Source organism: Sinohyriopsis cumingii, chromosome 4, assembly GCF_028554795.1.
Source record: "Sinohyriopsis cumingii isolate HCF-2022 chromosome 4, ASM2855479v2, whole genome shotgun sequence".
In the NCBI taxonomy this organism is placed as follows: domain Eukaryota; kingdom Metazoa; phylum Mollusca; class Bivalvia; order Unionida; family Unionidae; genus Sinohyriopsis; species Sinohyriopsis cumingii.
The window spans coordinates 46,298,882-46,317,208 of NC_142964.1; the positions used below are offsets into that span (position 1 = coordinate 46,298,882).

The following is an 18,327-nucleotide window of genomic DNA, read 5'->3' on the forward strand; positions in this document are numbered from 1 at the left end:
CAAGCCGTCGTAGGCAACAATCTTTCTCTGTGAGTGTGATAAGTGCGAATAAGATTACTGTAAACAGGTATCGTGTCACAAAATATATGTGTTCAATTGTTTGTAACACGTTAATTTTAATATTGAAAAGTGCTAAACATGATTTAGACATGAACTAAAATATGTTGACGTGAAGGTATATCATTTTCTAAACCTGACCGGAACTCAATAATTGTCTCTCCCACCCCGTTATGTTTCTGCTTTTGAGAAATATAACAAGGTATCGCTTTCCAAAAACTATTAACACATATCTTTCTCTCTCGGCAGATATTCATCTCGTTCAGTACAAACCACAACACCCGGTTTTTGCTCAAGCCTGTTCAAAATCAATAAATTCCTTACATTATAAGGAGATAGTTAAGGGACCAATGAGGGATCTGAGGTACATTAAAGGTAGAATATTTAGACTAAATCAAATTATTTTCTATCATATCTTTCACTGCGTCTCAAAAAAGGAACGAACAAATTAATTATATACATTAACCAAGCTGCAACTAAATTTTACAAAAAGACCAAAAGAGATGTTCGTTTTTTATTGGATGCAATACTCTCTCACCCCCAATGTTACTGAGCCTCTTCCTGGTCTACCAGTTCTAACTACACAGTAGTTAGGTGCGCAGTTACATGAAGGCAATTGCCGAAATAAGAAGATAAAGGTATGTGTATTCATATTCTTTCATTCCAAAACCGTTGCAATTTTATGGGTGTGACATTATTTTATATTATGCTTACATTCACCAATCTTCATTATTAAAACATGTACTCAAATGTTCAATAGTAGAATAGGAAAGATGCCATTTTGATATTGGCTACCAGCCATATTTGTATTTTGTAATTCAAATTGGTTCCATGAGAGCAGTTCTAAAATGAGACTGGAAAAATGACGTTGAAAAAAAACCTACTTGATTCCTACTAAAAAATCATATACAATGCTGTTATGACATGGTTTGTATGATAACCTTCTTCTCATCTCTATCTATGAAAAGGGATTACTCATAAGTTAATAAATGTCTTTGTCCATGGTGAGAGAGAGAGAGAGAGAGAGAGAGAGAGAGAGAGAGAGAGAGAGAGAAGAAGGAAGTCACGCTCTCTAACAAAGGTGTCACCAATAGTTAAATAAATATCGATTAACTTTATGATATTAAATGAGTATAAATTCAATAGTTGTGATTAATGCAACAATCATTTTGAAGAAATGTATCGTGCTAAATTTAAAATAGGATACTAATTTGGAATAGGTTACTAAACATAACTCAATATTTCCAAATTAAATCTAAACATGAAGCTGGTAGCTAATTCATCTTTTCCAATAATTTATACCACAAATACAATTAAACATTCCATTATATTATAATATAAAATATAAAGAACTCACAAAAAAGTTGGAAAATATGAACTTTACCGTTAAAATCTGAAATATTAAAAAGTACATATTCTTTAAAGAAGTTTGCGAACACAGACGATTCTTACCTGTAAGGAAAAGACAGAGCTGTTCTGACTCAAGGAACGAACTAATTCTTCGAAAGCCTGCTTCGATTTTATACTTTTTTTTCGTTCCCTCAGTCCAGAGAGAACGTGACCCTTGGACATTTCCCAGGGCGATCGTGTGAACCATCTGCGCAACGCAACCAATATTGATATAATAATTTGTCTGTTCAGCAGCTTCCCCACAAATCTAAATGGATGACATTTAGATACGAGCGAAATGTATTGTATGGGTTTTTGCACTTGCTTGTAAAGTGTGATCTTTATAAAATAACATACAGTTATATTACACAAATATATAAATCTTATCTCCATATATTTTAGTGGAAAATTATTTTCAATATAAATTAATGAAAAATTACTTTTAATACAATTTAGAATAAATTTCAATCGTAATACTTTTGCTTAAAAATTCTGTCCTAATACAATGCAACGTGGCTTATGTTCATGCTTGACAGAGTTTGTGCTTATTTCCAATGGCAGTGTATCGTGTTGACAACTGTATCGTTGAGTCAAAGCGGAAGGAGTAAACGATTGTTTGAAATTATTAACTGATTTAAATATCGAATATTCTTGTTTACTATCCTGGTTTTTATTTTGTGTACAATTTCTTGCCCAAAACTGATAAACGTGATCAAAGGCACAAAATAAGACGTAAAACCGAAGTCTTCAGTATTGAACTGCCTTTTATTCAAAAAGTTTAAAATGAACGAGCATTATATTAATATAAAAATGCACAGATAACGACATATAAATTAATTTCCTCCAATTCAGCATTCATTCAATGCAGTTAATTAGGCAGATGCATTTTAGCTCAGTAGAAACGTGTAAATAAAACATGGCTGGAGACGATTTTTAAATTCGCGTAACTTCGTAGGCCATCTATTTACATATAAAATCAATATAGCTCGTCTGTTCGTCTTACCTTTCACAAACTGATGTAGATGTGAGATCCATTAGTGAATAGACTGAATCGCATTTACCAGTGTTGGAACCTTTATAACCACAATAAATCATCGTTGAGAATAACAGGCAAATTTCGTGTTTTTTTTTTACAGATCAACCTTTTCAGTTTGTTCATTGGAGCAACTACAAATATTTACAACCATGAGCCTCCAGTATGACCAAATTCGTAAGTATGGAGAAAAGTATCAAGGATATTTACCTATATGTTCATGCTAAAATTGAGCATTATGTGGTGTTTCATAACATAGTTTATATTCGTCTATGTAGAGAATAGACCAAAAAATTCAAATATTTAAACACGGAAGAAGAAACAAAGAGGAAGTGATTAAATGAGCCCACATTTTCAGATGGTCAAATTGTCAAGTTAAAAAAGAATTGTTTGCAGGAATGCATGAAAGTTATAAAATCGAAAGTGCCATATAATGATCACACTTTCGTCTTTTATACAAATATATCTGCAAGGAATCAAAGTTAACAGTTTCTGTTAAACAAATATGCAAGAGAGATATAAATATTTGTCATAATCATTAACCTAGATAAATTCTTGCGCTAAACTGTTAACATGAAACAGAAAATCATTAGAAGATAAATACCGAAATGCATGTAAATGCTTACTTTCCGTATACTCCTATTTACACACATACGCATCTCTGCGTGGGTTCGAGTCTCTGATTCGGTCAATGTGGGTATGTGAGAACGTTTGGCAGTTACTTCTCGTAGGTCGGTGGTTCCTTCCTAGGTTTTCCCTGGTTCTTCCTCCATCATGTATTCTGGCCGCCATGTATAGCCTATCTTGTACTGAAATATGACGTTAATCCCTACAACAATAACAACAACAACAACATCAACAAATGTATTCTTAGTTTCCATTTGTAGATATATTGTCACTATTATGATTCCTGAGCATGGTAATAGTATAGCGTATGAAAGTTATTAAACAAGACAAGTATATCTTTATTACAAATTATGACACAAATGATATAACCATGCCAATACAAATATTACTAAAAGGAACACACACACACACACACAAACACACACGTACAAAGACAAAAACCGAAACACAATATTGCGGACAAATTAAAATATCGTGAATGTAAGCATCGCACCCTGGAGGATACCTAAGGCCTTAAGCTGCCCCATTGTGGTTGTCATATTTTCTATTTTTCATTTGATTTGAGGTAGACACGTTTTGCTAAGCATGGACATTTTCGTCTACGCTTGTTACAGTAATGAGAGATATTTAAGTTGCTTCTCGGTAAATATCTCCTACCTCAGGATAGGCCTGGACATGAGTTGCATCCACCGAGAGCCCACTAAGTCGCTCAACATTATATGTCCTGTAGGGCCACTCATCTATGAAAGGTCCGTATCCATGAATCTTGTAACCTGCAAAAATGTATCGATCATGCTATTGTGTTACATGAATACAGAAAAATTTGGAACACAAAATGCAAAATACAAGTAATGACAACGGCTTAAAGATACAAATCATTTGTGCGAAAGATGATCTACCAAACTTTACACAGGATGTTGCTAGAATCTCAAATATCTCGTAACTGTCACACTAATCATCTTACACCGATCGACACAAATAATTACCAGACTTAAATATGCATAAGCATACTCACCTCTTACAGTCACCAACAACGCATTTGTAAAGCTGTTGAGGGATACGTTAGATGTATCGAAATGTATCTATATCGGAAACGTTTTGAAGCTAATGTTTACTCAGTTCATAATATACTAAACATTGACACTAGGAATCTTAGCTCCACATAATCTCAACAATATGAGATATAGTACGTGTCATGAACACGTCAAAAGAAGAAAAACACAAAGTATGCAGCAGATGATTGCATTTCCATTCTGAAAGACAAGCCTAAGAAAGGTGAAAAAAGACATATACGCAACTTGCCACCAACAAAATCGATTAAATATGTCGCTACAACCATGTAAGATACAACGCATCATGATTTGCATAGTTACACTATCTTCTTCGATGGTATGTTTCACGAGTTTAAAGATACCAGTGAACCTAATTTTCTTTGTACTAACTACCTTCCTTCCTTCTTTATCGAACTGATCACTTTTAAATCCTTTATAAATTAAATATCATATAATCGTTCTTTCGTTACCATTTACATTTCTTCAGTCATATGATTTTCTTGACCTGTCTGGTGAATAAATTATATACTAAATAGAGATGTTTTGGGTACATAATGTTATAACAGTTTGATATCAGAAATTTTGGAATATATGCGTTATGTTTGTTGATGTGAATATAGTCAACAAATTTTGTTTTCAATTAGTTCTCTTTCAGATGTGTGACATGCTTGTTAAGTTAAATGTTTGCTATTCTTACGTTGTTTGCTTCGATTTGTTTAGCTGCATAACTCTGTAATATTCACAATATGCAGAGTAGCATTATCTTTATTTTTTCTGTAAGCAGTGCTGTTTTGAAACCGTCCCTTCCAATATTGTATACAAGTTTATGGGACTAGAGAAATATGTTTAGAATTGTCCAATATCCTCTCATGTCTCCAGACTTTTATCAACCAATCACTGTATGTCTGTCTGTTGTACACAGATGATAATGTTTGCAGTTATAGCCGATGTATTGAATACTAATTTCACAGCATAAAGTACTTATTTATCAAGTACCGCTGTTTACCTATTTATACAACAGTTTCACTTCTAACCCATCCATCCAGTATACTCGAGTATCACCTGTATAATTTCTGACGCAACATCAGAAATAATGTTTATATTACTGTTTGCATTATTCCTCTTCACATCTGTTTAGTATGCCAAGAATTATGTTTCTGTGTAAATCACCAATATTCCGATTAAAGGCCTTGGTATGATATCCGTTAGTTAAAAGTCCAATTGGTCAATCAGGCCGTACTTAACATAATCATATAGTCTAATATTCCTACTGATCATATTCTTGATGTACAATTTATAAGAATTAGATATAAATTCTTTTTATTTGTGACATTTGCCAACGTAAACACTTCCAGAATAAGATTAAACGAATATCAAAGTTTTATATTCAGGGAGATTTTTACTTCTATACCTTTGTATTGCCACATCAATTAATGAACCAATTATCTTTAGATTAATTCTGATTTATCAATTTGAAAAACAATTATTATGTATTACGGTATATTTTAGCTGTGTTGAAAGTATAGAGATCAAAATATGGCTATAGTAGTTTGCTGTTTGTATGGGCTAGATACCAAGCTAAATGATAATTGCTTGCCTAAATATGTATGCGTTTTAGTGTGTATGATGTATGAACGGTTATCATCAATTACAATAGTCAATACAAATCTCAGAAACAAATCTGTTGTAAATATCCTGACAAATGTAAATTGATGATCCGCTGTTTTCCATCGTGTTATTTTCTATGAACGTATCGAAACAGGATACACAATATTTTATTTAATCCTTTGTTCCACGTTCTAAAATTTAAAATAATTATATAGTTTGTGCCAAAGAAAAACAACCTTTAGCCATATGACATTTACTACTGATGTAATCGTTTCATTGTAGGATTTTGTCATATCAAAAAAGTCAAATTATATTTAATTTTATAAATATTATCAGTACTGTAATGTTACTGTTCTGCATTCTACATATATTGGCATTACTCATATTGGACAAAAATAGTGAACACGAACATTATGACCATACAATTTATTTTTATTTCATTTTTTTCTTTCAAGATTTTCTATCTAATTCAGTCATGAGAAGAAAATGTCAAATCTATCACAAGAATAGTTGTTGCCCATTCGAAAAACAATACGAATATCTCAAATCCTATAAAGCTACACTATATAGCTACCTTTGTTTACCGGAATATAGAAAATATCTTAATTGTTATTAAACTTATAAATTGTAATGTACGATTTTGCTAGGGACCCTTAAAAGCCTGTGCATGTAGGAGGGTCAGCAACTCTCCTGTCATGGAGACTATGTTGAATAGGTTATGCATTGTGTAATAGTGGACGACAGGCAAATTTATTTAGGTATTGGATTAGTTTGAAAATGCATCTTTTAAAGCTGCAGAAACTTCTTTTTGTTTCTGTCTGTTTGCATAGGAATCAAACGTTGCTGTCTTCATTGAAAAGGAATAATATAAGCAACTAAAATAATTGCACTCGCTAATCGCCCAAGTCTTCTTTGTCACATATGCATGCATTTCATGAAAATATTTCCCTAATAATAGACACTGGGCGCATTTCTCTGCCTGAAGGCAGAAATACTGATTTACATTACTTGGTTTTACCTTAAAAGCTACAGGTTTAGTCCATTTTAGAATAATTAAAATGTATCGACTCAGAATCTTAAAGTGTTCTTGTACAACTTTTCCCCGATTACATAAAATGCTGAGTGATTAAAGCACACGCTTTTGACTCAAAATGTCTGTCGATAATATCTTTGCATTCTAAATATATTGAGGGGAATAGGAGAAGCGGTATAGACAAAGGAAAGACTCAAACGTATATAAGTAGACGCAACTACATATGGAATGCAGTAAATCAAAAGTGTTAGGTGGAATCTCTATATGAACGTCGACATATCGGTTGGACTTCTAGGAGTGTATATTTAGGGATTTTTTTGTGCATAAATATGTGCTTTTATTGGTATAATTCTTTCACGTCTTTAATTTATATCACAGTGCCGCAGAATTACCGGACATATACAATGGGATTGTATTAGTATCTTTCGTACACTTTTAAAGTATGATGGACATTTTTTTTCTAGAATGTCACATAAGCTTCAAATAGACCTGGACCGATAAAACTGAATGAGTGAAAACAATGCACGCGATCTGCAATTTAACTAAGCTATTTAAATGCTATTGTACCAAGCTGGTATGAAAATAGCTTGTTTGACGTCTATAACATCATGTAAAGTAAAATGCTTGAAAACCTACAGATCGAGCGGTTCATAAAACATTGAGAAGAAACAAATGTCTGGTAATGTTGTACTCCACTTTGCGGTAAAATAATACTAACTGGTCAACTTGATATTGCTTTTCCTACATGAAATCAACAATATTATCATTAGTAATTGTAGTAGTAGTAGTGAAAGTAGTATTCATAATTATTATTGTTGCTCTTTTGTTGATGCTGCTGTTTATTGTACTCTCTCATTTATGATATTGATTGGCACGGTTATATAATAATACAAATGTTTTTTGCTTAGCATTCCATTTGGTAGTACATTCGCAGGAATGAGAAACACAACCCTTATCGACTACTTGCACTAGGGAAAAAGTACGTTAGTCTTGATTATCTAATTTCGTTATAATTGTTTGTATACCAGTTCCTACACGCAATGTAAAGATTATTCTTTTCATCTTCTCGATCTGGTTACACGCAATTTACATCTATTTCGTGCTAAATCCCATTATTTCCTTGATCAGAATGGCTAATAATTATTTTCTGTAATATACCAGATAGAATGGTCAAAGATGCTATTTCGCATTTTGACTCGACTAAAATACTATTTTGGGATTATTGTGTAATCATTCCAAGATATTATATCTGGATTATATCTCCGTGATCTGCGACTCACGTTCTTCTGTCACCATACCTCAGTGGAAACTATTTCTTCTTATTAAAAGAGATCATATATACACTGTGACTTTTCGACTGTCTCTGCTGCCTAAATATTCATGAAGCGCGATATCATTTTCAAATAAATCATCGCTCACAAACATCAACACGCACATCCATGTGTGCATTGCGTATTTTAATGATGCTCATTCAGATAGTTTCTGATCTGGACGTGGATCATTCGAGTCGTTTTCTTGAAATGCCAATTTCCAAAGTAATTGCTATCCTGTCGATGACTGTGATGACGATGATTAGCAATATTAAGATACGACATCTGATGCCGTTGCAAAGGTAGTAACTTCATCTTTTCCTGTCATTAAATATTTTCCTTCTTTTAATAGGAGCGGAAATGGAAGTGAATCTCAAACTACAGAATGTGATAGTGGCACATCACATAATTCAAGTTGTTAATCTAGTTGTTGGCATCATCATTTGTGGAGCAAAGTCGCATTTCTATCTAATGATGATTCACCTGACGGTAAGAAATTGCCATCATCGTTGCATGGGCAATCACATAAATAGAAGTATTTAACTATTATTATTATTATTATTATTATTATTATTATTATTATTATTATTATTCCAAAGTAAATCCTATATTAACTGCAAAAGAACTGACCTCAAACTCAGATTATGCTAAATATTTTGTTTGCTTCTTAGAAAAATGTCAAAGTCAGGTAGGTAAAACCTCCACAAACCTCAGTCACTGACAAAAATTAAGAACACAATATTGGTATGCATAACAGGTTTCATATTAGTGCAGTATAATGAATTAAAGAAAGGTATCCATATATATATATATATATATATATATATATATATATATATATATATATATATATATATATATATATATATATATATATATATATATATATATATATATATATCATTGGAACTGTTTATATTTATGCATTAGGGATTGTACCAGAAGGAGAGCTGCATGTCACAATACCAACGTTAAATCCAGTCAATCTTATAATTTGCCAATCTTTTTGTTTCAGCCCATCTTGCCTGCATTTGTTTTTGTCATCTTCTGGATTGCATCGCAATGCAATTACCAGAACCTGCGTCACATTCTTGTACGTATTAAGATGTTGTAGAAAACTCTCTCTCTCTCTCTCTCTCTCTCTCTCTCTCTCATACAAATGAGATTTCACAAACTGAGTCCAGCCTAGGTCGGATTGACTCAGAGCGCATACGTATGCAAAAAGCATTGTATATTGCATTGTATATTGCAGCTATAAATACAGGATGAATTTGGATGTAACCGTAAAACCTAGCCAGCCAATTACAGTTCATCTGTCTCCACAAAGAGACACAACATTAACTTTCTCAGAATTATTTCTGTTTCTAATGTTACAATATTATGTAGTTGTTAAGAGTTACATTAAATGTCATATAAGGAAATATATATAGGATATAATATCGGAAGAAAGAAAGCAACGATTCTACATCTCGGCCTAATTTTACACTGCCTTTGATCCAAATTGTCAAACCCTTTAGGTAGATTGTACACTATACTTTATTCATATTCTTTCATATTCATATCGTAGAATCGACTATTACGAGTCTTATTCCTATTGAGTTGACACCTTGTGCGCTATTTAACAGTTTTATCTCCAGGTCTTGTTGCATCATCTAGTCTAAAGTGTACGACTTCAGTTTATTCGAGGCGTGTTTTATCCCATCCCGAACATCGAACAGATTTCTTAAGAGTCACTCACTGACACTTAAATCTCTTTATCCAACGTCTTTATGGTAACGATTAGTGTAATATATACGTATCGAGACTTTATCAGTGTTCGAAGTAAGTAGAGTGATATCTATTCGGCTCAACAAATTTCTACACACGTCGCTGTACTTTGGACAATATTGAGTCTTATATTTGTCCTCCGCGATAAATGGTTTCTTGAGAGTGGTGATAAATTTGACCTTACTTTTTTCTGAGTCTTGTTTTTAATCGGATACATAAAAAGAGTTAGATAGTTGGTTTGATTTATGATACCCATATAATTGACTCTAATAGAACCATTTCGAAAGAAACAAAATATTAATCCATTGAGGATTCTTGTTGGCATAAATAAAAACACAACGACGAATCACATTACACTAGGATTAAGTTTACATTTATAACTTAGACACTCACTGTCATTGGCAGCATGTTAATCCGATCTAAATTTTCCCTTGAACGCCATCAATTTTGTGGCATCAATGAAAGTAGGTGGTGTGCATTTGCATCTAGCACAGTGTAGATAATATTGGCATACCTCTATGTTACTTCCATGTACAATATCTGCAATGTCGTTATATATGTTGTTAGGATAACAACGCAGTGCCTACATCCAACAGCTGCTAGAAATGTTTTTTTCGGATGATCTCGAGTGATGAACTTGGAATAGTCGAAATTACACGAACTTTGGCAGTTATTGAAAGCGAAGAAATTAAAATTAGCCAGAGTTGAAAATACTTCCTTCTCAAAATGCAATAACTATTATATAAAATACATTAAACAAGAAAAACAGGCTTACGAGCGTTGCATGTCTGAAATAAGGTCAATCTTTGTACACACGAACGTAAGTTACAACCATCAATCTTACAAATAAAGAAAGATATGCTTTGAACTCTTTCTTACATTGCCTAGAAAGTACAATATCCCTTTTATACAACAATGATTATATAAGAACAGTTACCAGTTAAAGATATAAAGTCATACAATATTCCATCTACTAAAAGTAAGGACATCGCGATATACCTTTAAATATTCTTAAGTGTCAGCTGTGTCGATGTGAAAGAACCGAATAATATTAGCAATCAATACTTAATATACTAGGAACTTTTGAAGTTTTTTTTTTGTCTCGCACTACCTTGAACTGTTCGCTTGTCTTATGACACTTAGAATTTACAAACTGTAAGTTGTTGCTTAGTCACTAGATATAATGACCGGTGTCATATTCGGGTTTCAAATATATCCGCAATATTTTTACAAATAGTAGACGGGTTGTAGAAATTGTACTAGTGTCAGCTTACCATACGCAGAACCAGGCATTGAAACTGATTTTTCTCGAGTCTAAACAACTCCATTTTCGAAAACTGAAAAACACAGAACTTTTTGGAAGTGAAATCATCATCACTTGAAGGCGTTAGACTATATAACAAATGTGATGGACCCAATTCACGACTCCAAGAGCAAATATATCTCTCACATCAAATTTTAACTCAAAACTAACTCCAAATTATGACATTAGCTTCTCATTTTAAGATCAATTATTTCTAAAGTTTTTATTATAAATAAGATCCTAAACTATGTTTCTTATGCTTCAAATAAAGAACATAAAACCCAATATTAAGAGAAAATTGTAAACGATATTACGTTTAAAGTACCGGAAAACAATATAAATAAATTACATGAATTATAAATGATAACGAGACATTTAATGAAAGTCCGTGTCAAGAACGTTAAAGGAAACAGGGTATAATTTACTGCAATTAAGACCAAAGATTGAGAAAGTGTTTCTAACTATTAAGGTAGTTTGAAAAATAGAATCTCTACAAATAAGAACGTCCTAAATTTAATTTAGCAGACAGAACATTGACACAAAATGAGTTAAAAATTCTAACGCAAACTGAATTATACAATAAATAGATTATATGTGAATCACGATATACACTAGCCTCACTGAAATGTACAGATGTCCCTAAAAGTTACATAACTCTTAATGAAAACTAACGACCGACATAATTACACTAACCAAAGCAAAATCGTCCTAACATTTAACTAATAATGAAAGTAGATGAAATACGTTTTGGTTCTTGAACGTCCTTTGTGGAGATATTAGTAACTAATTTGTACGAGCGAATTAATATGCCTTCAATAATGGTGAGCAATCATTAGCTGAGACTGAATGTGCTATTATATATATCCCTCAAGGAGATAAGCAACACAGTTTTTAAAAGCAGAAGACACATGCATTTATAAATAGTTTAATGCAATTGTGCGTCATCATGCATTGCAAATCGACTTAAACCTAAATTTTCTACCATTTGTAGTACTGATCAATCAGTATATTTATGACATTATTTGTTAATCGAAAACATGCAGGTTAACTTTATTTCTTCTTTTGAACGATGTTTAGAAAACGTTTGATTATGTTCTTTATTATATTATTTAATTGATTAAGATTAAAGTTTCTAATCTTTACCAAGGTCTTCCAAGGGATTTTCAAGCCGATTTATAAAGATATTAAATAATGTTTCAATGTAACTAGACATTATTCACCATAGTTTGAAATCAAGAATGAATGTGGAGAAGGTAATCTCATTCCCCATACGTTTTTTCCTCATGTGCGGAGATACTAACTCATTCGATTCAGAAAATTCAAATATTAAAAGAATGAACGCTAAAAAACACAGAATATATTCTTTCACTGTAATGACAATGCTCTCACCCTAGATGCCTCAGAGACGTCCTATATATAGTATCTACCGATATTCTAAGTCTTTAGGTTTCAGTATCAGTATTGAAAAAAAATGTGCAAGGATAGGTTGTACAAGTAGAATTACTATAGGGTACTTTCAAGAATATTATTTAGACTGCAATGCATCATACATAACATTGGACTATTACATTTGTCATAGGGTTAGATGATACGGTCAAGCTAAATTATGAAGGCATACATATAGAAGTTAAATCCTTACACTTAGTCAAAGAGATCATTTTTCCCACTTGGAAAAAATTTAGTAAGCAATGTTTGGTCCAATATTACTCGCCTCTTTCTAAGTTTACCTAACACGCTTAAAGCTAATCTTTAAGAGTTTGTTGCCATTTTCCATAAGTGTGTACTGGGTGGAGGCAATGATCAAATCGAATGTAAAAGTTTGTGTGAAGGGTATTATGTGTTATGTAGGTAATCTGAAAATGATAGCAGTAAACATTTGTATGCATTCTTTGAAAGTAACATGGATGAGACGATTTATCACCTCTCAATCTCACATGAAAGAAATTTAAACAGCTTATTTGCAAAATGTAGGAAACGAGTTACTTTTATACTATAATTTATGTCAAAAGTGAAAAATACCTTGAATCCATTGAGAACAGACGGATTTGCAATGTATATTGCATCATATAATACATTTACGATAGAGAACTCAGATGATGTTTTTAAAATTACAAATAGATGAATCTAATATTAACGTTGGAAGTCCTAATCATAAATAAGTGCACTGGGTGTAAAGGCAACTTTTATATAAACAATGTAGTCAAAATATATGGTACACAGATTAGCGTAAATTGTTTTGGAATGAGTTTGGAATACATGCATGCATTCTAAAGTATTTAGGAATATTTAGTGCCATTCACGCTTGTTATAATCTTGAAACAAACATCTATTCTAGTATAAATAGCCCTAATTAAGATCAATCTGTTTTGTTGCTTGTTGCTTATTGGGGAACAAAGGGAGAAAAAATCTATATGAGAGTAATTGGAATCGTTCCGTTACTAGTTGTTGAAGACCGAGACGGTTTCAAATAATGATATACATAGAAGTGTACCAACAAATAGTACCAACAAACCTCTTTTAGAACAATTGGGAATTATCTACAACCATGTATCCTTTTAGTAACGATGGTACGGACACTTTATCTCGTCATATTTGAAACTGTGGAATTACTACAACGTCTTATCTGGATCGATAGGAAAAAGTGTAAGCAGATGTAAAATTTTCAAATTTCAAAAGCAGAACTTAGTTTTGGAATACCAGCTAAACCAAAATTGATACATTGCGATCAATTTCATTCTGATGCAACTACAATTATCGAACTAAAATGTGGATTTAACTGAAATAGCGAAGATGACCCCCATTTAAAAAAGTATTGAAGTTTTACAATACGATATAAACATACTATCAGTTGCAAATGGGAATCGATTGAAAAATAATGGCACATATATGCATCTTTTTAATCTTTATGTAAACACAAGGCGGCTCAGATAAAGTCTTATAGGAAACTAGGAATGTATGCATTGACGTATGTACGTTCTCATTTTTGAACGCTTTTGTTGAGTGTATTCGATTGGAAAAACATGCAGCTGTTTTGAATACAGAGCTATCATTTAGGGCGACAGAGAGACAGACAGACAGAGACAGACGCCAATATATGTATACATGTATATAATGGTTACACTAAAAATGTTATCTCCCTCCTTCTTCCTAACTCGCTCTACTATAAGACTTTTGAGACCTTTCAACTATTATCATTTGACATTCCCTCTCTTGTTCTGTTTCCGATGTAGCACATATTATATTCTGTATTGGGCTTAAAATAAGAATATTGCACGTACAAGGAATTGTGAGATTGGTTTGTTTCTAAATTGTGTGCTACTTATATACGGAGAAGAAGAATTAAAAACATATTGGGTAAAAACTAAACAAATATGTTCTCAATTAAGCTCTTTGAGACTTATGTGCTATTCGTTCACAAACAGTTTACGCTAAGCAATATGGTAATTTACTAATAGCTTAAATTAAACTGTTTAGAATATTTGTTTAAAATGACACATTGGTTGCGTTTATTTTGAAATAACAACCATAAGGCAGTTGATGTAGCTTAAGTTCAAGCAACATCATGTATGAATTTTATTTTACTTATTTAAAAGTTTATCTGATCTTTAATATGTCTGTAGAATACAGTTACTGAAAACAAACTTCTGGAATAATCTAAACATGTGCAAGTACATTCAGTTGTTAAATTCTAGTAAGAAGACAACCTTATGTTTTCTGCATAATGTTACGTATGAAACGTTGAATATAACAAACATTATTATATTTACGGTATATGTTTATAAAATGGATTATAATTGTTTATCCTCTTATTTCCAGGTTATTTTGATTACAGTCTCGGAGGTTTCTGTATGTGTTATGTATAACAATTAATAAATACTTTATGTTTTAGTATGTACTATATAAGAATATACATGGTTATTAGAAGAAACAATTGACTTGAATATAACTTCTTCTGGTGGTGAACGATGTCTTGATTTGCTTTTGATATTTCTCATTGATTTCATATTTTATCTAATTGCAGGTCCACTTCAACTTTATCCTCAGTATGCTGTGGTTCATGGCCGTTTTCCCAATTTTCATCATATCAATTATCGTACCCATGGGCACGTACAGATATTATTATCTTGACGAGGTTGACTCCGTGCCCATAGTCGTGGCCATTCTAAACGGCATCCTGAGTTTCAGCTCAATAAGTTTTGCAGTTTGCGCAATCTGGAAGGCTGCCCGAAATGTTGCTCTCAATGCAAAACTTGCCACACTGCAACACGTCGTTGGACATACTCTCTCTCCCTTCCCATACGACACACGAAATGCGTTTACAGACTATAATGGCATACGAATGTCTCATGCCACTTATGGTCTACCGATGCCGACAACGGTAACGGTTCAGTAACAAGGGACCAAGTACATCTGATATCCACGCAAATTTTCAGCATCAGATGATGCGAATTTAACCAATTTATATAGGTATGATATAAATTCCAGTTACTAAACGGTATACAATATTTGAATTTCAGTGATTATAATGTGAAAAATGTAACAAAATGGTTGATGCAGGAAATAAAACTAAAAGACGCTGATATATTTGAAAATAAAATATTAAGTATTGATTTTCTTTGTCTTGAAACTTAATGAAGAAATATTAATCTTTGTAGAAATAAAAACCAAACCACTTGACCAGAAAATGAATTCGAAAAGACAGCAAAACACCTCACAATAATTAACAAACAAATAATATCAGAATATTTGTTAAAGAGCCTTAGAATATTGCCTGAGACAAAAGAGTAGACCAATCATGTTCTTTAGCACAGCTTGTACTTTTTGGCATATACCACTGCCGGATATGAGTCATTTGTCTTTGTGAAAAAGCTTAGGAGCATCTTAAAAAAACAAAAACGTCGAACATGGTTATTGCCTAATTTGTGTTTTTCACTGCGTTTATTGTTTTGACATCTTTTGACTCACTCCAGAGCGTATGTAGTTCAGCTTTTTAATTTAAAATCCACATATATCGATTAGACGGTCACTGGTGTCATAAAAGCAACGAGCATTGTTTAATTTTATGTTGTTACTGATATTGTCTGTTTGTTTTCTGCGGGAACACTTATTAATTAAATAAAACCTTGTTAAAGACATTGGTGATTTTTTGTCCTTAGACTGAAATCAAGTTGATTACTTACTTCTTATTCGTTACTAGAGATTCAACCATGTTTACATCTAGTTGGCTGTTTATTTCTTAACCACATCTAGTTGGCTATTATCGCCTATTACCGATAAAAAAGTAATTGGTTATCACTTAGGTTTTGCTTATTAAAATATATCCTACATCAAATCTGAACACTCTTCAAGGCATTTTTTTCAATTTTCGTTATCCAACTGGGGGAATGTCAGAGTTTTTCTATAAAGCAGAATACAAATAGATTACCAGTTATATGGAAGAAGGGTTCATGATGTTGTAAGGTATTCAGTTTTAGTAATTTGAAATTAATTAGTTCATTAATATGTTGCGTTATGTGTTTGTGCCGTAATATGCAGTGTGTGGCATGAAATATTAGTATTCGGCTTCAAAAAGCTTATTAATTACTCATGCAAATGTGAGACACAAAACCCTTACGAATGTGAAATCAGAGATTTTTCTTCTGAAGATATAGTGTGTACATGGGAGAAAGTTTTGTAATATTTACGAGTTTAAGATCTTCAGTTGACATTAAGGGGCGACCTATTGATACAAGGTATGAGAAAGGGACAATGTGGATCGATGGTATTAGAGGATTTTGAGTTCAATGCCTCTTGAGCAGCAGCTAGTTAGGAATATATTATTTTAGTAGGAAGAGTTTAAAGAAACTAGTTTCGCCAATTTCGAGAAATATGCAACTCAGTATATTATAATCATATCGATTACGCCCATTAGGAGTCTGCCTATTAAGCCCGAATATGGATCCTGCAGCTTACCCCTAAAATGATCATGATATGGATCATTCTTTGTTAGATTCTACGTATTGATACATTTGTCCCGTATTGTTACATTTGTAGCCAAGCATCGCGATGCATGAACCCCTACATAGACGTTTCGATTGAAATCCCTGTTTGACTGTTCCTAGCTAGAGATCAGTGCAGCACTTGCTAAAGTTTATAAAGCAAAATTTGTCTTGACTAATGTATGAAATTGGCTCTTAAATAAAGGAGAGGTGCAGCTACAACCCCACCGTAAGGAGCCTATATATTACGTCTTCACATTGATTATTACAGACCCTCGTTAAAGAGTTCTGACATGGAGCCTTTTTTTGGCGATTTGTCTCTAACGATAGTGTCCGCCCATTCGTTAGTAATGTAGTGAAAGTCCTCCTATACTGTCAAAGATACATATTTAAAATTTGGAAATGAGATTACAGTGGGATATAGAAGTACGAATAGGTTTTCAGAATGTGATATGAACCACGGAAATCGGAGTTGATATCGCTTTTAACAGTTTGTTATATTATGTAGATAGCAATGTTAAAATTAAAACTTTTCAACGTCAGACCCAGTGTTATGGCATATCAACTGATTTATGAGTATGCCTTGGATGCTGCCACAGAAGCTGGCGTATGAATACTCTAGGTCGTAAGGTAAAACGTGAAAAATGTCTTTAGATTTCCACTGAATGGTAATCCATAGGTAATATGTTAACGAGGAGAAGAAATTTGCCATACATTCAATTCAACAATTCACACCACGGCAAATGCCCTGGCAATAATTGTCTTGTGAAATATTTTTACACTTGAATCCTGTGCAAAGCGATGCTTAATTCAATTATGTTTTTGGATTATAGATAAAGGTATTTGTGCCGAACTATTTCATGATTATATGTGTTGAACTAATACCGCGAACATGATAATATGTTATTTTCGCTCAATTTTGAATAAATGTCACATAAAATGTTGCCATACCTTCAAAGGCAACATCACTAAATCCATCTTGAATAATAAGTGTGTATGGCTGTAGTTCCCAGTTGACCATCTCAAGGGTTGTAGTTTTATTTATATCCGACACTGTGCAGTTTATGGATCTACGATATGTACATATAAAGATTCCGTACTGACGTTAAAAACACCAATTAAATTAGTTCCATTTTCTTTTAGTGTAATTGTTTTTTGAGGACAGATATG

The 18,327-nt window shown here is 32.7% G+C and overlaps 1 protein-coding gene across 1 annotated transcript; it reads left to right on the forward strand.

Annotated features, from left to right (window-relative positions):
- The first annotated feature begins 614 nt into the window (after positions 1 to 614).
- Positions 615 to 16,314, forward strand: LOC149801093 (uncharacterized). The gene is made up of 5 exons (XM_089955126.1): positions 615 to 695; positions 2,583 to 2,656; positions 8,462 to 8,598; positions 9,125 to 9,202; positions 15,201 to 16,314. Exons 2-5 carry the CDS (start codon positions 2,632 to 2,634, stop codon positions 15,570 to 15,572), a joined length of 612 nt encoding a protein of 203 aa, XP_089811252.1. The 5' UTR covers positions 615 to 695; positions 2,583 to 2,631; the 3' UTR covers positions 15,573 to 16,314.
- Positions 16,315 to 18,327: the final 2,013 nt, after the last annotated feature.

Excerpts from the sequence above, each read along its gene's own strand:
- LOC149801093 (XM_089955126.1), top strand. The coding sequence starts at position 2,632 with ATGAGCCTCCAGTATGACCAAATTC. Across the intron at positions 2,657-8,461 it reads CCTCCAGTATGACCAAATTC|GAGCGGAAATGGAAGTGAAT; the intron begins GTAAGTATGGAG and ends TTCTTTTAATAG. Across the intron at positions 9,203-15,200 it reads AGAACCTGCGTCACATTCTT|GTCCACTTCAACTTTATCCT; the intron begins GTACGTATTAAG and ends ATCTAATTGCAG.